The sequence below is a fragment of the Ambystoma mexicanum genome, chromosome 6p, assembly GCF_040938575.1.
Source record: "Ambystoma mexicanum isolate Mex_15411 chromosome 6p, UKY_AmexF1_1, whole genome shotgun sequence".
NCBI classification, from domain to species: Eukaryota; Metazoa; Chordata; class Amphibia; order Caudata; family Ambystomatidae; genus Ambystoma; species Ambystoma mexicanum.
Genome location: NC_090935.1, coordinates 465,496,815 through 465,524,268, shown reverse-complemented (window position 1 = coordinate 465,524,268; position 27,454 = coordinate 465,496,815). Strand labels below are relative to the sequence as shown.

The 27,454-nt window shown below is 46.7% G+C and overlaps 1 protein-coding gene across 1 annotated transcript in view; it reads right to left on the bottom strand.

Moving 5' to 3' along the window:
• NDUFS4 (NADH:ubiquinone oxidoreductase subunit S4) overlaps positions 1–27,454 on the bottom strand; it is an 807,100-nt gene that overhangs the window by 263,092 nt on the left and 516,554 nt on the right. The window contains exon 3 of the mRNA XM_069627264.1: positions 26,524–26,696. Within this exon, the coding sequence (XP_069483365.1) occupies positions 26,524–26,696 (173 nt within the window). The remainder of the gene's footprint in view (positions 1–26,523; positions 26,697–27,454) is intronic.

Below are 27,454 nucleotides of genomic sequence, written 5' to 3'. Positions count from 1 at the left end.
ATACCAAGACCACCTTTTGATTAAAAAAGTGGATCACTGACAGCAGTGAAAATGTACCATACTTTCTTCCATTTAATAAACCTTGCGCTGTCAGATGTTTCGTCTTTAAGATCAAATTTGCGATCCAAGCAGTTTCAGCTATATTTGCGCTGATCATAATCCCAAGGTATTTTATGGAATTTGTTGGAACAATGTGATTATTTCCCAGTCTCCATCTTACGATGTTTCGCTTCTTACCACTGGGGTTGCCATTATAGGTTTGTGAGGCATGCTTGAAGTTAGAACATTTCTGGATCACTTATAGGCATTGTTCCTGTTCGTTCACAAAAGAAATTGGTACTAAATCTTCAGTTTGATAATTTTTTTTCTTGCTCGATTCTGAATGAACCGCCACCTAGTAACCAATATTGGTACTACATATTTAGTTTATTTCTGGACATGTGTTGCATTTTATGGTGAGCTGCTTTACAGCCCCCAGAAGACGGATGTCAGACTATTAAGTTATATCATAATATTCTCAAGCGAACTTCAATTTGTTTATCTGCCACTGGCATATTTTAGATCATATAACTGTCTATCTGCCAAGAGTGCGCGCACGCACACACACACTGTAGCCTCTCACCCACTGGAGTATGGCTCATGATTTAAATCATTAACACCAAGTGAAAAGGGAAAATATGCGGCTATGATTGTACAAATGATGCGTGGGTGTTCAGGTGTCGACCCACAGTCTGCTATCTGCCCCCTCACTTTTCCTTCCTAATTAAGCCCAGAGTATCACAGTTATGCTTTATTTCATAAAGATCTGGTGAGAGACCATTAACCTTGCAATTTATTGGAATGGAGGCAAGCACAACTGATGGGAGATCTATACTTTTGGGGTACGCGGTGGGGGTACATGTCACACAGATCAGTTGTGTATCCTGAACTCTCAGCACAGATTCTGCTGGAATATTAGGAATAATCTACCACCTCCCCATTATATCTTTCTCTGGCCTCTGCAAATATTTTTTTTTTACTGCAAGCCCAACACACAGATCTATTTCTCAGCCCCTGGTGGGGATTTCTCATGCAGGCTTCATTGTCAGTGCCCTATAGTAACAAAAAAGGGCTTTGCATCCTCTTTAAATAGCGTCTAGTTCATTGCAACATTGCAAGGTAGTAATAGACGTGATCACTGGGAAACTAGTGAAATTATTTTGCTAGACATTACAAGATTACGTTTTGAGGCTCAGATTTACAGAATGAGAAAATCCTCCCGAAGAATTTGCCATCAAGTGAAATCTTTTAAAGTGTTTAACTAAATTAAAGTCTTTACTTAAAAAGTATTTATTGTTCAGCATTTTATATACCCAATTTATAGGGTGAGCTGAAGTATGTCGAGACCAGAATCAATGTATTTTTCAATGGGTTTAATTTAAGTGATGGGTTTAGTGGCATGACTCTTACCTCTTTCAACTCAAAATACATGTCCCGATTGTCCTGTTTTTTTATTATAGGGCACATATAGTCTACCAACTTTTCTTTGTTTTGTTCACATTTTAACAGTACATATCTATTGTAAAATACTTGCCCTCACAGTCAACTCTAAAAAATGGAAGCGTCCACGATGGTTCAGTACATGAATTAGTTAAATGAGCTGAGCGTGCACAAGCATTTCACTACTGTGCATACAGAAAACAAAATCAGCACATATGTGAATGCAAATAAAGCAAAAACGTGCACACCCACACACAGCCACCCACCCACAATGGCCATATATTGACATTGTTCATATGCCCAAACACTGTCCAAACTTGGATAGGTAATGCCAATACCTTCCAAAAGATACAGGTACTTGGGCATATGATGCAAATACTTGACAAACGCTTTTGTAGTGCTGAAACAAAAGCCACAACTATTGGCATTGCCAATGCTTGTTCTTTTGTGCGAATGTGCAATTATTTGATACAAACAGACTGCATAGGACACCATTTCTAATAATTCTATTCAGTTTCTTGGCTAAAGTTTTGCAGTTCTCATCAATACAAATCTGTCTGAGAACAAAGGGCTAGCCTAGACCGAATGTGTACATACTTTGTGGCACTGCATCCAGTTTTCATGTGTCATGGAACAGGCCCTGTGTTCGATCAATGTCGTTCATGAGATTGATCTTAGTCTCTGGTTGCTAATATATGAAGTGTCCCTGCATGGATGCAATGCCAGAGAAATACTCTTTTAAAAGACTGGAACATCCATAATGGCAGGGTTACGATGATACGTGCTCATTTCTAGTTTTGGCCTGTCTTTGCTGTCACATGAACCAAACGTCTACACACTCTGTGGTTCCAGTTCATATAGCTGGGGTGGCCACGGTATGGGCACGAGAGAACGAGTGAGAGCGAGAGCGAGAATGTGTATTGTATATGTTCCATAAACAAGTTTATTCTTCCACATTTTGGGTGAGTGTGAATCATTTAGGTTTGGAGGAACAAGAGTCTGATGTTGGCATACTAATTTCAAAGTGCTCAAAATATAGGTAGATGTGAGGTAGGAGGGGACCAGAGAAAACGATCATTTACGTTTCGTAATCTACATTCCACCTTGTCCATCCAAGGCAACAGTCATTATGTACCTTCTCACCGTCCCTGGAGGATATTAATTTGCAACTCTGGTGGTGAACATACTCAATTTACTAGGGTATTATGGCTCCTGGGGCCAAGGAAGTGTAGAAAAACTAACTTTGTAAGCTTGGTAAATTAATGAGCCAGGATGCTTCATCTAGTAAGGACAGAGTAATGTTGATGCCCACGGATGACACAGATGACCATCGATAATTTACCAACTATCAACCATTTTTATACCACAGCTCAACAATAGCATACTGTGCTTAGTCGGACTCTTTAAAGAGCATGAGGTTACAAGCACTTGTCAAGACCATTACTGGGATGAATCTAATTTTAATAGAAAATTCTTGCTCCCCAATATACTTGCTTACTTTGGTCCTACAAGAATGATCCAGAAAAGTATTTAGTCCCCAACAGAGACGGCAAAGTATCTAGAATCTAGAGCATTTCTAGCAGGTGTAAGACTTTAAAACATGTGCTTCTCAGATGATTCGAGGTTCATAACATTGAAAATCAATTGCATGATAAACAGTTGCTGTCAATTTGTTTAATCCCGCAATCTCACAAACTGTAAATCCAAAACCCAGGCTATTTAAGGAGGAGGTTCCTCCTCGCGGCGCTGTGGTTTGATTTCATTAATTTTCACGTCAGTGTGCGTAATGCGCGCTGACGTGACACAATGTAATTTCATTAGTGAGGGAGAAGGTAGACTTCTCCCTCGATTTCTGGCATTTCTATACCGTTTTGATAGAAGGAGGTGTCGTTGGAAAGGGGAGAGTCTACTAACAAGCATTGCTTGGCGCAGAATGCTTGATCCGCATCCAGAAACACCACTAGGGCACCAGGATTGCTTTATTTGAAGGGGGACCGCTTAGTTTATAAGGCAGCCCTCTCCCTTCCCCTGCACCAAAGGCAGTGTAATTTTTTTTAATTTAATTGTGGCAATATGTTGAGATTTTACGGGGGGGGGGTACTAGACCACCAGGGAAGTGTTCTTTGGAGGGGGCGGGGGGGAATCGTCCCTATGCCCCTCAGGCCCCAAATGTGTTTGTTTTTGTAAGTGGGTGATTGGCCAATGCTTTCACTGAGGGTGGGAGTGTTTTTTTGTTCTTGTTTATGGGTGGAGTATGTGGGAAGACAAAAAAAGGATACCGGCTGCTTTGCATGAAAACAAAGTGCATTGCTGGGCACAGATCGCTCGATCCGCACCCAGCAACACCACTAGACCACCAAGGATGCTTTTTTGAAGTGGGTGGCGAGGGGGCTGCATAGTATATAAGCGGCCCTCTCCCCATCCGGCCCCCAAAGCATGGGGCATTGCATTTTGCCCACCCTGGGGCAGATGGGCAGAATAATCTGCCCCTAGGGAACGGGCAAATCATATAAAATATATATATGATTAACGATTATTGTGCTTTTTCTGGGGGATAAGGGGGTCACTAGACACCAAGGATGTCTTAAATGTAAGGGGGTGGAGCTATCCCCCTCCTGCCCCAAATGGATGAGGGCATGTCATTTAGCTGTGCTTGGGGGCAGATTGATTTATTATGCACCTATACACAAGTGTTTCAATGGGCAACAATGCAAGGGAGGGGAACAATGGGAAGACCAGACAAACGTTCTTACTAGGCCTAGTGTCATTCAGATTGTGAAAGTGCGCAACGAGAAGTGCAGGGGAGAAGGTGCAGGGAGAAGTGTAATCGGGCAGCAGGGCTCCGAGTTAAGTGCATGGAAGTCTACGACTACAAGGTGCAATCCCAGTTGGTAGTGCAAAGGGAGGCCAGGCGGCGGTGCATGGAGGGCCAGGAGGCGGTGCAAGGAGGGCCAGGAGGCAAGTGCAGGAGGACAGGTCAGGGAGGGGTTTGCGGAGGGCTAGTGCCTTGTAAGACTCAGAGGTACCAAGCATCCAGGCAGCAGAGTAGGAAGAGCAGGAACAAAGCGTAGGTTAGCAGGGGAGAGGAAGCGAGAAAGAAGAAAAAGTTTCTTACCCCTGGTAACATTCTTTCGACTGGATGTTCCTCCCATGTATTCATCTTTGCTATTCAATATACAGCTTCAGCTGCTTTGGATTATTTTTTTTTGGCAGAGGGCACTGTGCATCGGTGCAATCGGCTTGATGTCCCTCGAGGGCCTCCATCTCGAGGATGTTATCGAAGGTATACTAAGCACACGCAGCACCCGTTGGCTTCAGTTCTGTTTATTGTCTTTCAGTAGAACTACTCGTATAAACACAGGTTTGACTGTACTAAGCTTTGAAAGAGCAAAAGCTGTTAAAAGCATGGGAAATTCTACTGTGGTGTAGGCTGGGAGGGCGATGAATACCTGGGAGGACCATCCAGTCGAAAGAACTTTACCAGGGGTAAGTAACTTGTTCTTCCAATGGATTTTGTCCTCCCACGTATTACTCATCTTTGATAGACTCCCAAAGCAGTGTTTGATTTGGTGGAGGGAGAATTTTATCAATGGTTTCCCTGAACCGAAAGGAAGACAGCTTTTCCAAAGCTTTCATCCGGAAGAAAAAGGCAGTAATGCTTCATGAACGTGTGTAATGAAGACTACATAGCTGCATCACATATGTTTTTAATAGGAACAACTCTTTGCAGAGCCGAAGAAGTAGCATTGCCCCTGGTGGAATTGGCCCTCAAGCTTTCTGGAGGATCTTTGCCTGCCAGACTGTAGCATTCAGAAATTGCTAGGATGATCCATCTTGATAAGGTCTGCTTTGTTACCGCCTGTCCCAGTTTGTGACCTGTGCAACTTATACAAAATTGATCATCCAGACAAAGTTTGGACAATCTAGAATCTTAGAGCTCTAAGTGGAACTAACCCGTGCAACATCTCTTCCTCCTTGCCAGGATGAGGCTGAGGATAGAGAGTGGGTAACGCAATCTTTTTTCCTGTATGAAAATCTGAAATGATCTTAGGCAAAAATGAAGGCTTAACCCTTAGGACGACCTTGTCCTTGTGGAATACCGTAAAGAGTGGTTTAGATGATGGTGCCTGCAACTCACTCACTCACTCGACGGGCTGAAGTTAGTGCTACCAACAAAATGGTCTTGAATGTTAGTAACCTTAATGGACATGAATGTGGAGGTTCAAATGGTGCACACTTCGGACATTTTAACACCAAATTAAGGTCCCAAACGGAAACCTGAAAAGGAGATGGTGGAAACACATTGGCGAGTCCCTTCAGAAATTGTATCACCAGTGGTACCTTAAAATATGAAGTTTCCTCAGCCGAGCGCTTAAAGATGGATAGCGCCACCAAATATCTTTCAAGTGTTCCAACCTGGAGCCCCAGATTGGCTAGGTACAGTAGAAAGGATAACATAACACCTCTCGTGTCTTGCATAGTAAAGGATCTACATTCTTGTCCCTGCACCAGCTGCAGAATTTGTTCCAACGGCAGCGGTACACAAATTTCATTACTGGCCTTCTGGCCGAAAGCAAAATCTTTATTACGTCATCCGAGAGGTCCCCTGTACTTCAGCCTCTCAGAAGCCATGCGTGAAGTCCGAGTATCTTGACCTCTGAATGGAGAACCCGACCCACCTTTCGCGAGAAGGTCTTCTCGTTGTGGAAGACGTATTGGAGGGCACATGGACATGTCCAGAAGGTCCGGGTACCACGTCCCCCTGGCCAATCAGGATCATGTGTTTCTCAACCTCCTAATCACATGGGAAATGACTGGGACTGGAGGAAACGCATACAGTAGTGGAAATTCACAGTCCACCACAAACGTGTCTCCTAGAGCTCCTCTTGGAGAACATTCCCTGGAGCAATACAGTTTGCACTTCCGGTTGACACTGATTGCGAACAGATCCACTTGAGGGGTTCCCCAAAGGACTTCCTGAGCTAGTTCCCACTCATGGGAAACTGCTCTGCCTGCTCAGAACGTCCGCCGCCGTTTTCTCTTCCACGGCTAGGTGAACTGCCAAAAGGGAGATTCCTTTTTGTATTGCCCAGAAACAGAGCTGCATTGCTTCTCTGCACAGTGTTAGTGACCCTACACCACCTCTCTTGTTGAGGTAGTACATGACCACTGTGTTGTACATCATTATCAAGACATTCTTTCACCATACAGAAGGTAGAAAGGCCCTCAGCTCCAAAAGAATGATGTGTAGTTTGGACTCCGATGGAGATCAACGGCCGCCGATTGTCAGATCATTGGCATGGGCTCCCCACCCCGTCTGTGAGGCATCCGTCACTACCGGTATCTCCAGCCATGGTTGCCGAAAAGGTTCTCACTTCAGAATATTTCCTTGCAGGTCCACCACAGCAGATCCTGTGCGACCCAGCTTGGAACCTGAAGTAGGTCTAACATGTTGCTCGAGGACTGAGACCATTGAGTCCTAAGTGCCCATTTAAGGGATCTCATTCTCAGGCGAGCCTCTGGCATCAGAAAAATGCAGGATGCCATGAGGCCGAGGAATATCAAAAAATTGAAGGCCGGGAGACGCTGGCCACTCTGAAACTTGGAGACCAACTGCAAATGTCTTGAGCCCTCAACTCGGGTGGCGATCTCTTTCCCAAGGATGTATCCAGTACGGCCCGATGAATTGGAGCTTTTGAGAGGGTGTTACATGGGACTTCTTGTAATTGAGGGAGACTCCCAGTCTGTGAAGGTGTGGCAGGTGTTGTTGAGATGATTCAGGACTTGTTTGGGTGAACGCTCCCTTATCGGGGGGATTCACGTCTACCCCTACCTGGATGATTGGCCGTCGCCTGAGACTCGCTGCCACCATCGCCATCAATTTGGTGAAAACCCTCGGGGCGGAGGTCAGTCGAATGGCAGAACTCAAAACGGATAATGAGAACCGCCAACGGCGAACCTCGGGGAACTTCCTGTGCTCGAGATGGATTGACACATGAAAATAAGCATGTAGGTCCAATGACACTATCCAATCCTGGAGTTGGAGGGCCGGAAGGATCCGAGAAAGTGTTACCATCTTAAACTTGTCCTTGCAGGGGAACTTGTTCAAGTATCTCAGGTCCAAGATGGGTCTCAGTCCTCCGTCCTTCTTGGGTATTAGGCAATGTGGAGATTACCATCCTTTGTTCCTCTCCGCTACAGGCATCAGCTCTATAGCACCTTCCTCTAGCAGGGTCAGAATTTCCTGCTATCCAAACACTAGGGGAGGTGTGAGGGTTGGTCACCTACCTTGTCAAGCAATCCCTCTAATAAGGGTTGAAAACCTTAAATTGACACATTGATGCTTGCGAGTGAACATTTTTTATAAGGTGTGTACTGTACCTTAGCATGTGAGGCTTGCTCGGCTTAAAGTGCGGTACTGGCTCACGATTATCAGCTTGACAACACAGATAATCACATTGTTTATCAAAGAAATATCAATTTTATTAATGTCCACATGCGTTAAAACAGATTCAATTTGTTATAGATTGTGCACTAATACGTACAACAGACAGTTGCATACAAGAGCAAAGATTTGTGTTGAGTAACTCTAAATCAATTAAAGTGACAAGTGCTGTGCAAGCGTAAATCTGAAGTTAAAACTCACATCAGATATTCAAACCACTCACTCTCTCATTCTTAAAAAAACCATACTCCCAAGGAGCGGATCTGGAATCCTCAAAGAATGGTTCCCCAGTGGATGGTTCTGAATTAAGGGAAGGTAGTAACCTTGGGCTATGGTTTCTAATGCCCAAGCATCCGAAGTAATGTCTCACCATTCTTTCAGATGCTGAGACAGTCTGCCTCCCACTGGGGTTTCGTGACTCAAGACCTCAGAGGTTTTGAGGCGGCTGAAACAGTGGCTGTTGGTAAAGATGCCCCTGCTTGAGTGGGCTTTGCACCTCTGCCTCACCCAACACGAGGGAATCTTCTTTGGCCTCTTTGACCAGCCATTCCCCTCGCTCTTCCAACTGAGGCGTAGTAGCGAAAGGATCTACCCCCTCCAGGAAGGGTCACTGGGGTGAAAGGGCCGATTCTCGCTAATAGCGACACCTAAAGATTTGCCTGCCGCCTTCGAGGTTTGCAGCTTCTCAAGGCTTTCATCTGCCCTGCTGCCAAAAAGGTGAGAACAGTCAAGACATTTTAAGGAGTCTAGATTGCATATCTGGGAGAAATCCAGACTTCCTTATCCACGCAAATCTGTGAATTACAGTGCTTGCCGCCATGGCTCTACTGATGCTGTCAGCAGAATCCAGAACCGACTGAAGAGACTCGCACATGGCTTCTTAGCCGTCTCTAACAATAGCCAAGAAACCGTCTCTTTCCTCCCCTTTGGGAATATGCTCAGCTGCCATAGAAATACAGTCCCATAGAGTGAATGAAAACTTTGCTAATGGACATGTGGAGTTGGCTGACTTAAGAGCCATGCTCCCCACAGAAAAGACTTTCCTTTCCCATGCATATACCCTTTTGTCATCCCAATCCGGTGGGGTGGTTGGATAAGATGCCTGTTTTGAGGTTGCAGTAGCTGCATGCACCACCAGACTTTCTAGGGTGGGGTGCTTTGATAAGTAGTTGGAGGTCACTACTAGATGGGCGGTATTTTCTTGTCAAGTTCTTGTTTACTTCTGGGATCATTTTGCAGAACCTTATCAAGGATGTCTGTTAGATCACCTTGCTTGAAGGGGAGGGTATGACTACTCCGTCCCAAGTAATCTACAAACTTAGACACCAACTGTCTATATGATGCACCTGCATGTTCATCAGAGTCATGTTTACCAAATTCCAACTCTGGTGAACTGTCCAGTCCACTGGCTGTTTATACATTTTCATAAAAGTCTTTTAGCCTGGAAGGTCCTTTAACCTGGATTCGGTTGATATAAAGCTATCAGTGACTTTTGGTGTACCATACTGTAAGCCAAATTGTGCATTGTTATATGATGGCTCATTGTCCTCATAAATAGAGGTTAGTGACTAAAGTCATCCTTTCTAGGTAAAGGTATACGTTGTATCTCGTAAGGGTGTCGAAGGCTTCAAAGTTGTTTAACTCAATGCTTGGGGAGTGGTCGATATTTTCAATCAAGTCGTTTTCGACTTCAATGGCACTGATGGCATAGCTGGCGTTCACAACCTCAACCTCGACTTATTCTTTGACTTTCGGCTCAAACGATCCTTCGATGATTCCTCTTTGCGTCAAGGCCTCGACGGCTCTCGATGTGGATCTGGCCTTCGTTCTGTCCTCAAGGGTGGATGGGATTTGGCTCAAGCCCTTTCCTTATCGGCATTAGAAGGTGCAGTAGGAGCATGGCTTGTTGAGGGTTTTTGTTTTTCAAAAATGTTCAGCTTTTCTAACCTGATGCTTCCCATTCGGCAGGAGTGAAGGCCTTTGTGGGGCAGGATATAGCCCTCAAAAGAGAGGAGTCAGACAAGAAGTCGAAGTTGGCGACATATGCTCGATGACGAGGAGTTGTGGGAGCCACTCCTCGACCTGGACCTTTTCACCTTCTTCCTTCGAGGAGAGTTGCCTCTCACATTGTCTGAAGGTTTCTTCGATAGGGTAGTCGATGGGGATTTCTTGGGGTTTCTACCAACCGCCAATTTCCCCTTTCACTCCTTCAGAGCTTTTCAGGTCATTAATTAGCATCTGGAACAGGCCGAGGTCTTGCGCTCCACATTGAGACACCACAAGCATACTCGATGTGGATCAGTTATCAACATCTTGGAACGGCAGTCCCGACACCTTTTAAACCCGGTCTTGGGGGTAGTCTGTGTCGAAGATGAAGACATTTTCATACAAAATGAATGAAACTATTGAAGCACGCCATAGTTCCTGAAGCGTAAGCATACTCAGGAAAAACGGAAATGAAGCCAACGGGCGCCGTGCGTGCTATATATACCTTCGACGACATCATCCTCAAGATGGAGGCCCTTAAGGGACATCGAGTCGACTGCATCAACGCACAGCACCCTCTGCCGGAAATACATTTCCGAAGCAGCTGAAGCTGGATATTCAATATCAAAGATGAGGAATACATGGGAGGACACAATCCATTCAAAGAGAAAAGAAAGGTCTTGAGGAGCTTCTGGAAAATAAGGAGATCCGGCTCAAGATCTCCTTTTCCGGCCCATTCCAAAGGGAGGCACCTGCTGAGAAGCGACTGACCCGGCAGAGAATCAGAGTTAGACGAGCAGAGGGCTCTAGAAGGAAGGTGTTTGGGAAGAGAGTTGACAATAGTGAGGGCCACAACCCCAGAAAGTCTTGTGGATGATGCAGAGGGCAATGTAATTGCCAATCTGTACCTTGGAAGGGGTACATTTGTTTTTACTTGGGGATGGGGGTTACTAGACCACCAGGGACGGCTTGTATGAAAGGGGGAGTGGCCCTCTCCCCTTCCTGCCCCAAATGGATGTTGCATGTCATTTAGCAGTCCGTGGTGGCAGATTACACTGCCAATCTACCGCTAGGAAGGGGCAAATGTGTTTTCTCTGAGGATTGGTGTCACTAGACCACCTGGGATGTGCTGTATGAAGGGGGAGTGGCCCTCTCCCCCTAATAGCCCAAATGAATGGGGCATGTAATTTAGCCCTCCCTGCCAATCTGCTCACGGAAGGGGCACATTGTGTTACCACTGTAAAGTGGTTGGATTGGGGATGGGGGTTGCCATTAGAGCACCAGGGTTGTGTTATCTGAAGCGGGGTAGCGGTCCTCTCCCACTCAGGTCCCAAATGTGTTTTTTATTGTGCCATTACATATTGATTTTACTGGGGGTGCGGGGCGGTTGCAAGTTTTAATATTTTTGATTATGGGAGGAGTGTGTGACCAGCAAAAGAAGGATGTTGGCTGCTTTGCATAAAAACAAGTGCATTGCTGGGTGCGGATTGCTGGATCCGCGACCCTCAATGGCACCAGACATTGGTGTGGTGCTTATTCCCTGTGCACAGTATTTTGACAGAGGAAATGAGCATCATAGTAAGTGTGGGGAGCTCCGTTGGACCCCCGCTGGACTTGGGAAAGGTCGACCCACTTCGGAGATGGTCACCCACTCTCAGGAGGCAGCACTCACGGCCATCCTGGTGCTCTGGCTGGGTGGCGTTACAGCTTTTCCCTCTGGGGAGGAATGGGGACCCGGCTTGGGCTACCTGGGACCACTGCTGGACTTGGGGATGGTCGACTTACAAGGGAGACAGGCGCCCAGGGCCATCATCCGCTACCATCCTAGAACTCTGTCTGGGCTGCGCTAAAGCTTTTCCCTCTGGGGACCTGCCAGGGCTCCATGCCAGGGCTCCATGCCAGGGCTCCATGGGACCGATGCTGGACTTGGGGAAAGGGAAAGGTTGATCCACATGGGAGACAGGTGCCCAAGGCCAGCCACAGCACCCCCGGCTGTCCTGGAGCTCTGGCTGAAGCTCTCACAATGACGGTCCAAAATTGTATCAATGTCTCATGATTGGCACACATTTTGTCAGGGTGCCTATTTTGAGACAGTATGCAATGCACACTTACTATGGTAATCATTTCCTCAGTTAGAATGGTCACCCTGACAAAATGTGTGCACAGAATTTAACAGTTTAATTGTTTGTCCTTGGGCTGTCGTGGAAAGGTAGGAGGCAGGTTGCACTGGTGTGATCCGCTAATGGAGGAGGTGGAAGCTCCTCGGGCACTGTGTGAAGTGTAGGCAAGTGGGTGGGTTGTGGGGGAATTATGCAAGTGCTAGCCACAGAGACTTCACGGAGGCTAGATCCTCCTTTCTGGCATATATCTCTCCCATTTACCTTCCCCAATACCTCGGTATCACAGTGTAGTACATGCAACTCTCCTTACCGCCTTGAAGTACACAGTGTGCCGCAGGAACAGAAACCTTCACTGATTACAATTATGCCAGAAAAACTGTGACATTGCCACAAGCTGAAATAATATGTCCTTTGCCTCTTTCCCTGAAAAGTAGATGTCAATTAAATAATAATCTTGAAGTGATGTACACAGTGTTCCCTCACATGTGAAATACTTATTATAACATTGGGGGAAGTTTGTGTCTGGGATTGTTGCAAGAGACATGTGTGAATGCACTTGTTGTGTTAATGGATGGACTTTACGTCTGGGCCTTGTAAGGAAGGCACAGTAGCAACAGTAAAACAGACACAAGTGACCACAGTTCAAGGATGTTTATTGAACTTCAAAAAGGGTTAAAAAATGCCTATGTAATCCTAAATCTAAAGATGGGAGCAAGCTACGAGCATCAACTAATAATAATGCAGTTCTAGTGGTGTCTTGTCAAAATAAAAGGGCCTATACTAATAAACATATTGCCAATCATTACCTCTAATTACAAATAGTGTGGGAAACAATGTTATGTAAAAGAAAAAAGTGTACACAAAATTATATGTCAGAATATTCAGGCCGTTCGCCTCCCTTCCCCACATGTTCAGTGTGGACAAGGTGATTCACTCGCGCTTAGCAGTGTCTCTGGCTTCTCTAGCACAAGGGTTCAGTTCAAACATTAGAATCAGGGCCTTCCGTGCCCAAATCTCTTTCCCTTTCAAAGCCTCTTCTTTCAGAGGGCCTGATGCGACAAACAGTTATTTTCCTCTCAGGATTTCAAACACTCAATTTTTCAGATGATACACGATTCACCTCGGATCCACCTCCGCTGGACTCGGACCAATTTTACCAATTTACTTTGACAAAACGTGCTTTATCCAAAAGCTCTCATCTGTTCTCCCTCGTTCGGGCTCGAACCAACTTTATCATCAACTGTATTTACTCCATTAACATCGAAGACTTGATTTTGCTTGACCCGACCACTCTGAGGTATCGCATCTTGGTTTCAAAGTTCAATCACTCATCTGTTGTCCAATTTTACTTGCATTTGTTATCACATGCGCTTCATACGCTGTTCGCTTCATCATTCACTATATAATATTTCTGCTTACAACCATGGCTTTAACACAGACCAGTCTGGTATTGCCCTCTCCAACTCTGCAGTTGTGTTGATTTCACTGGCGCTGCTTTGATGTAGGAGCAAAGGACAGTACCACGGCAGCAGGCGATTCTCCCCACCTCGATTATCGACGCGGGAGAGCCCTGGGTACCTCAGACACACAATGTAGGATTCTTCAGCCTGGTTTCCTGGTCTTAGGTTTTCTATCCGAGGTTTCGTGAAATAACGGTTCCTCTTCGAAAAGGTCAAGGGGACGTCACTCCTTGCGATCCCCTTCGGTTTCGCCGTCTTTCGCCTCGTATTAAACTGCCATCTTGGAATGGCTGCTTCCTCATGTGCTCTCCCTCGCTCAAAGTGTGCTCTCGTGTTCCGCCTTTTATCTGTGTGGGGAAATGTAATGGAAGTCAGGTGTGGGTGATGGTCAGTAATTTCCTAACCCTGCCTGTCTATCGTATTGGGACATGTCAAGTATACGGCTGGGGTGTTAGTCCGTTTCCTCTCATATTAAGCTGTCTGTGAGAAAGTGCTCATCCTGTGAAGGGGGGGTTGGAGTTCATAAGTATCCTACCTGGTAGGATAGGGTAAAGGTGTTACAGGGAAGGGGATTCTGCGTCTCGTCCTCTGGCGTCCCACTGCCACTCCCCGAAGACCCTTCATGCAGGTGATCCTCCCGCACTGGACAACCCACACGAACTGTATCCAAAAGCGATGGCCGTGTCCTGGCTACCTAGATGACAGATGACCAGGGACTAGCAGGTTAGACACAGTCAGGTTTCTCAAACCCTATTCTTGTTAGTTTTTCATTTTTCCATTTCCTAGTGAGTATGAAGGTTGTATGGATTGTTGGGCACACTTTTATCCGAAGGGCAGCAGTACATTTCACAGGGCCAAGAACATCTGGGTCTCAGATGGATGGTGTGTCATTGTACTGGTTTGGGGTGGGGGACAATGCACCTTCCCCAGTTCAGATAAGTCAGCTGCTATGCCCAGGCAAAAAGAGAGGTTCCACATCAAATCTTGATTGTTGTGCATCTGGGAGGGAATTATATGGTTTCTTTGGGACAGAGAGGGGTACGGCAGCTACTTATGGCTAAAATTGAGTGGATTCCGCTTAGGTTGGCAAGTTTTGTGGTGGCTTGGTCTCAAATGTTTCCAAGGAGGGATTGGAGAACTCCAGGGAAGGAAAAGGCCATCAACTCCTCAGTGAGGAAACTTCACAGAGAGCTGACAAGATTGACCAAGGCAAATGACAAAATTCAGATTCACCATGATTTTATCAAAGGTGAATTGATTTTTCACAGCGACGGAGTGCACCTATCAAAGAGGCATGGATTCATTGAAGACATAATCAAGTTTCACCATATGTTATGTTCGGGCAGGGGGGGGAATCCCAATAATTGATGTACTTACTGGGTTGTGTGACATGATAATAAAAGGGTAACTAAATCTATTGACAGTGAGACTGACTTGTTAGCAACTGCATTGTATTTTGTTTTGGTGGAATGTCAATGTATTCAATATATCAGTGCTGTGCATTTCTATCCAAATCATTACCACATTATGCAGCTTATTTCCACTTGCTGGCCCTTGTAGTCGTTCAGCGCTCGTGACATTCCCCCTAAACACCGTACCCGATGTGATTGAGCAGGGGGTTTGTGGAAAGGGTGCCAGCAATTTTCTTGAATGGGACTGCCATGTACTTTCCCCATCTTCACTGTATGCATTCAGTGCCTCTCTGGTTTTTCACCTCACCCAATTAGAAATATATTGCAATGTTGTTTCTCACCTGCATTTATCCCCCACCTGCACCCCATGGGCGAGTGGAAGGTTCACTGCACGATGGGAGTCTTTGAATCGTCAGTGCGGGTTTCATCCTCTGCCCCACATTTGTATTTGTCTAATGTATAGGTAAAGATGACATCTTGCTTAGATTTTTTGTTCTCTTTGTTGTAGGTGCAGGTGTGTTGTTGCAGTCTAACCACTTGTAAGTAAGCAGTGAGCTATACTTTTGTATTTCACGAGAGTGTTGGCAAATTAGTACTCCTTTTTATTTGGTGTGTTGAGTAGATTACATTTCCGAGGGCTGCTACATTTTGTGAGCAGACGGTTGGCGTAATTGTGTGGTCTTGGTCTATTTCATTCAAGACCAATTACTATACTAGTTTCTTTACTTTGAAGAGCAGTTACTTGGTGATTGTCTGTACCTGTTCTTTGGGCAGTAAACGTCTAGATTGGCACAGTTGTCATGTCTTCACGTCAGACGTCTGGTGGAGAGGCTCTCAACTTACTGATGCAGTCTGACACGGAGCAAGGCCCAGAACCAGATTCAGAATCTGAAACAGAATCTGCTTCTGAGGGTGAGCATGCATTAGATTTGGTAAGTGAGTTTTCGGTTGAAGCTAGTTCCACCTCCTCATCTGATGAGGAAGAGAACTAAGGGATACATGCGCCTAGTCTGGCATTTCCCACACAAAGTTTACCTGCAAGGTTGAGGGAACATGCAGGACGTGTGAGGAACGTGCCAGTTCATGATATGGCTGATGAGTCGGAGTGGGTGCCTCCAGCAATGGCTCAGCCTGTTGTGCCACCTTTCACTGTTGTATCGGGGTTCACACAGAGTACAGATGGCTTTGAGTCTACTGACCATTTCAACCTTTTTGTGTATGAGGAGTTCATTTCAGATATGGTTGAGCAAACCAATCTGTATGCTGAACAGTTCTTGAGGGCAATCTGAAACCCCATTCTAGAACACTCTTCGGTTCCAACTATAGTTGTGGAGATGAGAAGATTTTGGGGTCTCACTCTGCTCATGGGAATATTGCAGAAGCCATCCATCTCACTGTACTGGTCTACTGAAGCTTTATACATGAGAGCCTACACTGGAAAAAGAGCATAAACCCTCCAGGCTGCCAAGCCCATTTAGGGATAAGTGATCAGATTGTGTGGGAGCTTGCCATACCATTGTTCCACAAGGGTCAACATTTCTATGTGGACAATTTATACACAGGAATACCACTGTTCAAGGAATTGTACAACGTGGGCACAATGGCATGCAGTACAATTAGCAGGAACTGCAAAGGCTTCCCCAGACAATTTGTTTATAAGAAGATGGACAAGGGAGCATGTATGGCATTGCGGCGTGATGAATGATTGGCAGTAAAATTCTGTGACAGAAGGGATGTGCACATGCCGAGTACTATTCATGATGAAAGTACTTCACTTGTCACTGTGCAGGGGCAGGTTCAGCAAGTGCGGAAGCCCTAGTGCATTCTGGACTACAACAGGTACATGGGGGGGGGGGGCAGGGAGAAAGTAGATAAAACAGCCAAATTACTTGAGCAATACCATGGAGCATGCAAGTCTTGCATGTGGTACAAGAAGTTGGCAGTACAAATTATGCATGTAGCTACATACAATGCTTATGTTGTATATGGTGCAGCTGCTCCAAAAAACAAACTGACTTTTTCCTTTACTTTGAAAAAGTATTTGTAAATTCACTGACGGTTGTCCATGTACCAACTCCCTACTTTGCAGAAGTAGAGGATGTAGCCAGATTGAAAGGTCCACACTTTGCTGATTATGTTCCTGCCACACCCATGAGGACAACCATAAGGAAGATGTAAGGTGTGTACAAAACAAAGAAGGAGGAGGGATACTCTGGTGTACTGTCCCCAATGCCCTTGCATGCCAGCTCCCTGCCTACAGTCTTGTTTTCCTTTGTATCATACAAAGGAAAAGTATTTGGAGATCGAGTGATTTCCTGAAACGTTCCTCATTCCTATAAGGGGACAAATAGGCTCTCAATTCGAGCCTGCCTTAGACAGGAACGCGACTCTAGCTCCCTTCACTCGAGGCGTGCCTTCGACAAGAACATACCGGCTCACAACTTTGGCGTGCCTTGGCAAGCAATGCTAGTCCAGCTCCCTCCATTTGAGGCGTGACTTGGACAAGAAGGGAACACCATTCCGGTTCCCTCCACTAAAGGCGAGTCTTTCAAAATATGAAAACGTCAGTATGCCTCCCTCCCCTTGAGGGCCAAGTGAAATGAAAATGGGAACTGGACACCATCTGTACGGCAGCAGTGTCTTGTACAACTCGTACCACCCGGCCATTATTTTTTTTTTTTGCTTAAGTAAAGTTCATGTTTTGTATGACTGGAATGGCTTGTTTGCTAATGACTGAGATGTGATTGGTGTGTGTGAGTGAGGTAAAGCTGAGCTGTCCATGCAGATATGATTGCTGTGAATACACTTTTCCATCACTGGATAAATGGTTAGCATGTTAGTAGATGTGTATTTAGTGTGCATATGTTTGCAGATATGGTTGGTGTAACATGCTGGTTGACTGCAGGCACACTTGATATGCAAGTACTTGAAATTGGTGTGAAAGACATCACCTGGAGATTAGGTTGCCTTGTCAGCGGATGTCCACTTGCTAAGAGTGTGCCGATACGGTTGCTGTGGAGCTGGTGATTTGGTAGTGGTGCGACAGCTGAAATGGATGGATAGTGACTGCAGACACGAAAGGTGTATGAATAGTCAGTCAAGTGGTTGGTGCCTTGACGCAGCTTTACTACTCACAAGTTACTTTTTTCTTATGCTAGAACCAACCCAGGGTGTCCTGTTGCACTATGCACTATATGTCTATATGTATGAGGAGAGTGAGCAAAGGTGCCTGCGAAAGGGCTTGAAGAGTAACAACAGGCGGTGGGTAATGCACAGCGATTCTTGTATTCCCAGAGCACTTGGCATACAGATTATTTACCAGTTTCCTCCAAGGTGAGCACACCCACGCATGTGAGCTCTGGCTTTTGTTGGAACACAAGTGAAACCTAGGAAGGTAGAACATGTGTTGTTGCCCACTTGTTTTTATGGTTTCCCAAGGGGAAATGTGTGAAAATTGTGTATTTTTGGTGACATTCAGTACACTGTGGCTAAACAATTGTAGCATGAATCACGCAAGTGATGGTTCAGTGAATTCCTTCAGGTGTCTTCTTTTCTGAAGTGCATGGGGTTCCCCGTTTTCCTTGCTGGCTGTGACAGCCCAGATCCAATGGGTGGGCTGTCCACAAGGTCAAATCCAATCCTCCCCAGGACGTTGGGTATACCAGTGGTTTAGCCTTCATTTGCGCCTAGGTAGGTGCACCCCACCCGTTAAGTACCATTTTCGTTGGGACAGGGGGGGACCGTTGGAAGATAAGGCATGTGCTTTTGTCGGCGTGTTTCAGTGGTTTCCTGGTGGCAAATGGCTGGAGATTTATTTTTTTACCCTACATTTTGGACTATGCTGGGCCTTTTGGGTAATAAAATCTAGGGCGATTCAAGCAAGTCAGACCTCTCTGGATTCCCAAGGTTGTCTTCATTTCAGAAATGCATGGGGTTCCCTGTTTTCCTTGGTGGTTGAGACATCCTAGGAACAGATCTGTGGGTTGCCCACAAAATCAAAGCCAGTCTTTGCCAGGGCGTTTCATGCACCAGTGGTTTAGCCTTTTCCTTTTGCGCCCAGGTCAGTGCACCCACACACACGTGAGGTACCCTGTGGGAATATGGGAAAGTAGGGCATTTGTTGTTTTCACTTGGTTTTGGTAACTGTTTCATAAATTACCTACTGCACTTTGTTACACAACTCATTTCCCAAATGTGACCTACATTTATTCGCCGCTTTAGGTACTGTACGCATTTGTTACCTGTGCAAGTCACCTATCCTTCAAAAGGTCTGCCTGTGCTCTTTCAAAAAATGTATGCTTTCCATTCTTATTCTTCACCACATTAGTTTTCCTCATTTTCAAATGCTTAGTACGTGTGTTTAGGTGGTCAGCATAAACATCCGGTGTACCATGGCTCAGTTTGTGGCTCGTGATATTGCTTTTTTTGTGAAACATTTTTAAAAATGTGTGATTCCCTAACCATAAGAGTCGGGGGAAGATAGTGGTGCATTGCTTTTCTCAATTTTCACAGAAGCCATTACCTTACAAGTCCAAACATGTCCAGCATATACATTCATCTTTGTCACTTTTACAATTTTTTTCTCCCAAACTAGGGGAGTTTTAGGTACATAGTTGTTACCGGACCTGATGTCCCCTTCCTGAACTTGGAATTTGATCCAATATTTGTTCAGAAATGTATGCCTTTCTGTGTTCCCATTGAGCTTTCCTACCGTCTTCCATTTCGTCTAGTCTTAATAAAAAAAAAAAGGGAAAAATCACCTACCTCTCACAAAACCGATGGTAACCTTATGAAAAATATGTTTTTTGTTTCCACTCAACCTGTTCTTGAAGGTTTGGAAAAATTATAAGTTACTCACCGTAATGACTAACGTACTCCTACTCCGTAGTCCCCTTTCCTCCATACTGTATGGGCGTCCCTCGTTAGGGATGGGAGATGGAACCTTTTTCTCCAGAAAAATCATCTTCCCCTTTAAATTTAGATGCATGCGGAGGCGTGGCCCTGGGAGCATACGCTACCCTAACTCTGCCGACCGGCGCCACGACTCAGTCCTCTTTGACGCTTTGACAATGTTAACATTGCCTAATGACATCAGTTTTACTAGCGGGGAGGATGGAGGGACGTATGGAGGAAAGAGGGCTATGGACTAGGAGTACGTGAGTCACTACTGTGAGTAACTTATAATTACTGCTACGTCCGGTCCCCTTTCCTCCATACTGGCGATTACAATTGAATGTAGCCCCAGGGTGGAGAGTTGCCCTTCTTAAGAAAACAAGTTACTTAACACTGCCTGATCAAATGCCGTATCCAACTTGGCGATCGCATCCAAGCAGAAGTACTTGCAGAAGGCCGAGGGATTAGCCCGCATAGAAGCCTTGGTGATAACCTGCCATGGAACGTGTCTTTGGAAGCTACCATCGTGGCCTTAGCTCTGATGGCATGGGCATGCAGGTTTGCTGGCAATGGCCTGTGTTGCCCCCTCATATGCCTCCTGGATGGCCATAACCATCCACCTTGCAATGGAAGCCCTGGAGGCCTGCCAGCCTGGTTTTGACGCACCAAAGGTGATGAAGCGGGCATCTGATTTGCAGAAGCTCTTGGTTCTGTCCAGGTCGAATCTTAGAGCACATCTGACATCCAGACAGTGCAATACTCTGAGCGTCATCCTTAGGGTCTGCGAAGAAAGTCGGTAACACCATCTCCTCATTTAGGTGAAAAGAGGGGACGACCTTAGGTAAAAATGTGGGGTGTGTTCTGAGCACCACCTTGTCCTTATGAAATGTAGTATATAGCTCTGAAGCCACCAGCACCTGGATCTCACTGATTTGGTGTGCCGAGGTAAGGCCCACTAGGAGGGCCGTCTTAATGCTAACTAGCCTGATGTCCAGGGATGCCCTATGCTTGAATGGTTTGTGCGCCAGGGCGCCCTGGACCCCATTGAGGTCCCACACCGGGTGTGGTTTCCCGATAGGTGGATACAGTCTAGTCAGGCCCACCAAGTGTCTCTTAACTACTGGATTCGAGGATGAAAATACCTCCACATCCGAGATCTTGTACGCTCCAATGGCCACCAGATACATGCGGTATGTGTCTACCTGCACCGCTGAGTGTGCAAGGTGTGCAGAGAAGGCTAGAATGTCATCCAACGTGCAAGTCAACGGATCAATTTACTTTGATTCTGCCTAGTGACAGAACCTGGTCCACTTTCTTTTGTACTGGCTCCTGGTAGCGTCGCTCCTAGCCCCTTGTATAATGGCCAGGTTAGCCTGTGACAGGTGCAGATGCTTAAGGTGACCTGTTCAGGAGCCACGCTGCAAGGGCTAACTTCTGAAGGGAGGGGTGGATGACCGTGCCCCCCTGCTGAGAGTGTAGGTGTGCTGGAGGTGTACCAGTGCCTGGTCCGAAAGGCTGAACAGTTCCAAGAACGAGGGACTTGCAGGCCACCAAGGAGCTATCAGGATGATTCAAAGGTCCCGCAACTCCCTGATCCTGCAGATGACCCTGTGCACCAGGGAAGTGGGGGGAAAAGCATACGCGTTCATGTTGTTCCACGGGATTGTTCCACGGGATCTGCATTGCGTCGCACAGCGAACCCCTGCCTTGCAACAGCCAGGAGGCGAACTGGGGGGAAACTCCTGTGGTGGGGAAAAGTTCCACCTGCGGATGACCCCACTGGTTGAAGATTCCCTGAAGGACCTCCTCATTCAACTGCCATTCGTAGTTTTCCGCGCCCAGCCTGACCGCCTCTAGGGTGGATTCTTCCGGAAGGTTGACTGCCGACAGGTGCATGTTGTTCACCAGAGCCCACTCCCAAATGTCGATCGCCAGTCTGCAGAGGGGAGGGGACCAGGTGACATCCTGCTTGTTGATGCAATACATGCAGGTGGAGCTGTCTGTTTGAAGGAGAAACACCTTGCCGGTGATCATGGGTAGGAAGCCTTTGAGAGCAAGCCAGATAGCCATCATCTCGAGCCAGTTGATGTGTGCCAGCTGTTCCTAACGGGACCATACTCCATGGACACTGTGGCTGTCCAGGGTAGCTCCCCATTCCTCTAGGGATGAGCCTTTGGTAATGGTGGCCTGAGGTGTTAGTTGCCGGAAGGGCCTGTCTATCCGCAGTTTGTTGTCTGTACCCCACCAGACTAGAGCCTAGTGAAGATGTTGTGGTATGCTGGCCTGCTCGCCCGAGAACCCTTATCCAGGTTCCAAGAGGCTGAGAAGTATAGCTGCAGCTGCCTCATTTTGAGCCTCGTATGTGGCACTGTAAGGAGACGTGCGGCCATGACTCCCAGCAGGTGTTGCTACCACCACGCCGAGGTCACTGCTCTGCTGAGAAAATGTCCAGTGGCCCTCTTGATAGCTGCAATCTTGTCCGCTGAGGGGGAAGATCCTCTCTGAGCTCATGTCCCCAGATAGGGCCTAGGAAGGTCAGACTCTGCGTGGGCAATAACTGACTTTTTGAGACTGATAGAAAATCCCAGGTCATATAGTGCATCCATGAGGCAGAGGCCGTGTGCTGGCTGGACCGCCTCTGGAGATCTTGCCCGACTAGCCAGTTGTCTAGATATGTATAAATGTGATGGCCCGGTGCCCCGAGTAGGGCTGCCACTGTGTTCATTAGCCTTGTAAAGACCCTAGGGGCTGAATTGAGTCCAACGGGTAGAACCCTGAAAACCCATGATCCTGAACCTCAGGAAGGACCGATGGGGTTCCCAGATCGGGACGTGTAGGTAGGCATCCTTCAGATCCAGGGAGCACATCCAGTCTCTCCCACACAATGTCTCTGCTATGAAGGCTGGGGTAACCATCTTTAACTTTTGGAGGGGAAGGGAAAGATTCAAGGTGGATAGGTCCAACACAACTCTCAGGCCATCCTGGTTCTTTTTGTGTATGGTAATAATTTGTGAATAGCAGCCCGTGCCCCGCTGTGAGGCTTCCTCCACTGCCTGGCTCGCTACAAGTGAGCGGATTTCCGCCAACAGAGTTGCTGTACCAATCTGGGGGAGTGGAGGGGAAGGAGGAGGAGGAATGGGGAGCGGGAGCCTTTGGACACTACAGAGAGGCTCCAAGGGTCCATGAACTTTGTCCGCCAGCACTGTATGTGAAGGGCAAGCCTGCACTCCGCAGGAGACTTGTGGATTCGGATGGGCCCGTCACAATTTCTTCCCCTCTGAGGCTTGGACTGTGGAGGGTAACTGGAAAAAAAACATTGTTAGCAGCCTTGTGCTGTTTGCGCCTGTGCTGGCTAAGGGATCTGTCTTGTTGTCTGGATAGTCTCTCCTGGAAGCCTATGAAGCCTTTGAAGGACCGACCCTTGTCCGAGCGCATGTGCGTTTGGCTGTCTAAGTGTGGACTTAGTGAGGATCGATAAAGATTTCGTCGTCTGTGAGCTATTCTTTTTCTTATCAAGTTCCTCATCCGTTGTTGAATGGACAGGTTACCCCCCTCGAAAGATAGATCTAGTATGCGTCCCTGCAGATCGGGATTAATTTTGTCGCCTTGGGCCAAGCCATCGTTCTCATGTCCGTGGAAATACAAATGGCTCGCCCTGAAGTGTCGATGTGGGCCACTGTGGACCCCATTATGTCTTGTGCCACGATTTGGGCATCCGCCAGCCCAACCTTGAAGGGAGCCTGGCTGTGGGTTGGGAGCCAAGGGAGGAAATCGTCAATCTCCGGCCGCAGCTTCTGGTTGACAGCTGCCAACATGGCATCAGCGTTGGCCTGGCGCAGTGGGCGTTAGAATACATTTCCTTCCTGAACGCCTCCAAAAGCTTTTCCTCCTTGCCCAGGAGTGCCCAAGTTGCTGTGGAGGATTGTAGCTTGGAGTATAGTGATGCTGCCGCTATCACAGAGAAATGTGGTTGGGGGTGCGCCAACAATAGGAGGGGGGTCCCCTTCCGTTTGCCTGTACTTAGCACTGAAACATCTATGGGTAGGTTGGGTAGAGCAGCTTGTGCCAACCTTTTTTGGCAAGTGCAAGGACATCTTTTTGAAGTGGGATTCCTGTTCTAGAAGTAGGACGTAGCATGATTACTTCAGCCAGTACCCCCCTCCGGTTGTTCTACCTATGGCTGCGGGATTCCTAGGTACTCAGCCAGGCCCGCCAGCCGCTCATGAAAAGCTTTGGCTGATGGGGTGTACGAGTCCTCCTTCTCCTCTGTGTCCACTGTTGTGTCCTGCAGGTCTGGGGGAGCCAGAGGAGTGCTGGGCACAGGCAGCTGTAGCATGCTGATCATCAGTGCCAGAGGCTGCTGAAGTGCCAGGGCTGCCGTGACTGGTACAGGCATGGGAGCCAGGAGCTGAGCTGGACCAAGGGGTGGTGTGGCCGCTGGTGCGTGTGACTGTACAGGAGGGCGCATGTCCCTGATCACGTCCCTGAGGATGGTACCCATCTGTGGTGATCTCATGAGTGCGAGGAACTACTCGAAGAACGGGTCTTCACAGGGAGGAGGGGTGTCTGATGGTATAGGCAAAGGGGTCGGCCCCAGAGGCTGCTGTGTCCTGGGCATGCACTGTCTCGCTGCATAGGGCGAAGTATATCTGCCTTGCAAAGTGGGTGGATAGGATATGGACCAAGTGACAGGGGTTGACCAATACCACCTGGAAGCTTGTTCCCCTGCCTGGTCTCCAAAGGGAAAAGGCGTTGGGTGAGCCGCCATTTTGTCTGGCCCAGTGGCCATTTCGTTTTGCTCCGTGCCACGTGCCTGTGCAGTGGAACTTGCTGAGTTGGGACCGGCTTCCAACAGTACACTGAGCGGTGGTGGTTGTGGCCTTCCCTGCACCTTAGGTCGAGGCCTGGTAGGCAGAGTGCCCTCGGCTGTGGTGCTGCGTACAGGCACCCCCTTAGACATGCGTCCGGTGTTAAGTCGTAGCCCCTCGGGTTGGGACCCGGTAACAGAGCCTTGCAGCCCCTCAGCAGTAGCACCGGTAGGATCTTGGGACCCCCCTCGGCCTGGTGGCCGGTAGCTGGAGCAGCCTTGGTGTTCTTGCTGGTCTTAGGAACAGAGAGGTCCCTCCCGCTTGGGAGCTTCCTTTGAAAGGAGTCGCCTTTGCGGGGTGTAGAGGAGAAGGGCTCCTACCTTGGGCCTGGTCTTCCATTTCTCGAAAGCTTTGCGGTCCTCCGGAGGCGATCTTCCGAAGAGCTGCTGCTACCTGGCTACCGGGCTAGTCAATTCTTGAGCACGCGCGGAGTCCAGGAGTCGCACGCGATATAGCCGTCCCAGCTGTGGTCTGGGGCAGGGCACAGGAGGCAGAGGACGTGGGGGGCGGATGTTGGGAAGGGACCCTCGCAGGGTGGACACTTGCTGAAGACTGCCGTTGTCGACATACGCCAGGGAGGAGCATGGCGCCAGAGGACAGAGCAGTACCTAACTTTGGAATAGAAAATAAGGCAAAAATACTTCTCCGGGGAAGTGTGTGTGGAATTACAAGCCCAAAGGCCTAACCCAGGAACGCTGTTGAAAGCAGTCCATTCCCATTGACGCGGAAAAGAGGACTGAGGAGTGGTGCCGGTTGGTGGAGTCAGGGGAGCGCATGCTTCCCAGGGCCACGGCCTGTGCACATTTAAATTTAAAGGAGAAGCTTTTTTGGGTGAAAATGGTTCTGTCTTCTATCCCTAGCGAGGGACGCCTATACAGTATGGTGGAAACGGGACTGAACGTAGGAGTATGGCTAATTCAGAACTGCAAACCATTTGTTCCCAGCTCGTGCAAGAAATAAACCACAGGCTTCTTTGTACTTCATTTTATTGGCATTTTCTAAAAAAGACACAACAATGTGTCCCTTTTTTGTTATTTTATCCCACACTACTAGAGCAAACTAGGAATCCTTGGTGGCGTTGTGAGAAGAAAAGGGTGCACATTTGGCTGGGTTATGACTTGCAACAAAAAAGTTACAGGAGATTGAAATGCAGACATACTGAAATGTCAAAAGAAGGGCTCAGCACTGGGAGGGAAAACCCTCAGCGAGTAAGGGGTTAAACATCTTCGGCCGGGAGCATAGCTCAATGGCAACAATCTTGTCTTCAAATCTCGGTCCGTGCTTAGAGACTGATTAATTTTAATTAAACATAGAAAATACGACCCTCAAGTCACTACTTAACATGCTGGTTTTCTTGCCATCATGCTGAAAAGTCATTTGCAATGTACTTTTTGTTTAAAGTTAAAGTTTGCTGCCACCTATAATATAGACATGTATGCAAATGCCTTCTCGACAATTAAATGTCTTTACAGCATGTTAGGTGAACAGATTAAGAGTTTTTCTTTTACAATGAATTGAGTGGTTTGTGATTTTTTTTGCTGTAATGATCAATAATTTCTAAATCAAAGTTCCTTTCTACACTATTGCACAAGGATGCAAAACCTTATTTTTTCAAATGCGTTATTCCAAATTCGTTTTTGTTACCCATAGCTTGCCGGTCTTACATAAACACATTGTAAACTAATGCACAGTATGCGTTTCAGAAGTATGCCCCAGGTTATGTTGGTTCATCAAAGATAGGTTATCAATAGCATTTGGTAATTCGAATGTAATGTGTAAGGATATCAGTTCAAATTATGTTGAATAAAAACAAATCTAAAATAATTATGCAGATAATTATAATTATTAATCGAAACTTACGTTGATGCCCAGCCCATCAACGGATTTTCCCAGCGCTCTCTGGTATCAAAATTGATGTTCCATTTTTTTGTGTTATTCACACCGGACTGCGTAGCATTTCGCGCAGGAACAAAAATGTTAACTTTTCTGGTCTTGATATGCTCTTCTGGAACACCACTTAAAGTACTGATATCCTATTGAAAGAAAGCAAAATTTGTTGTAAAAATGTTCGATAACTTTGAAAAGTGAGTGCAAGGATCTACGTTAAAAAACAGAATCCCAAAAGGTTGTGTTTCAAAATTGCAAAGCTGACTTGTTCGCAATTTTTAACTTTAGCGTTTGGGATTTTGTTCATTTGTCCCCCATCTTTGCATTTAATGTATGCAGGGGAACACCCACGCACCCTGCAACACAGGAAACGCATAATGCCGAACTAGGGCAGCAGGGGACACCCCCGCAACACCTGCTCATCAAGTTCATCATTTTGGGATTCGACATTTTCTAGTAAACATGCATTCGGCATTTTTCCCCCTGTATTTTGGGGTAATACCGAGTACACGTTTACTATAATGGGGACCACATCCACAAACTCTCCAGCTGGAAAGACTTGATGAAGGTCCATGCCCAACAGCATCAGACAGACTAAAATATAATATTCTGCTCAAGAGCAGAAAACAAACACTCCAGATCACAGTGATGGTTCACTGTATGGGAACATACCAGGTCACATTTATTTTAAAAATTATGTATATATGTCTGTGGAATGGTATACCACAAACCGTATGAAATACATTTTAAAACATATGTACCCCTACTAAGACCAGAGGACTCCGGTTATCTACCTTCAAACAAATAAGGAGATAACAATGGATCGAAAACGATGTTTTATACAAAAGCACGTCAATTTTATTAATACATCAGACCGCAAGTGTAACCACCTGCTAAAACAATT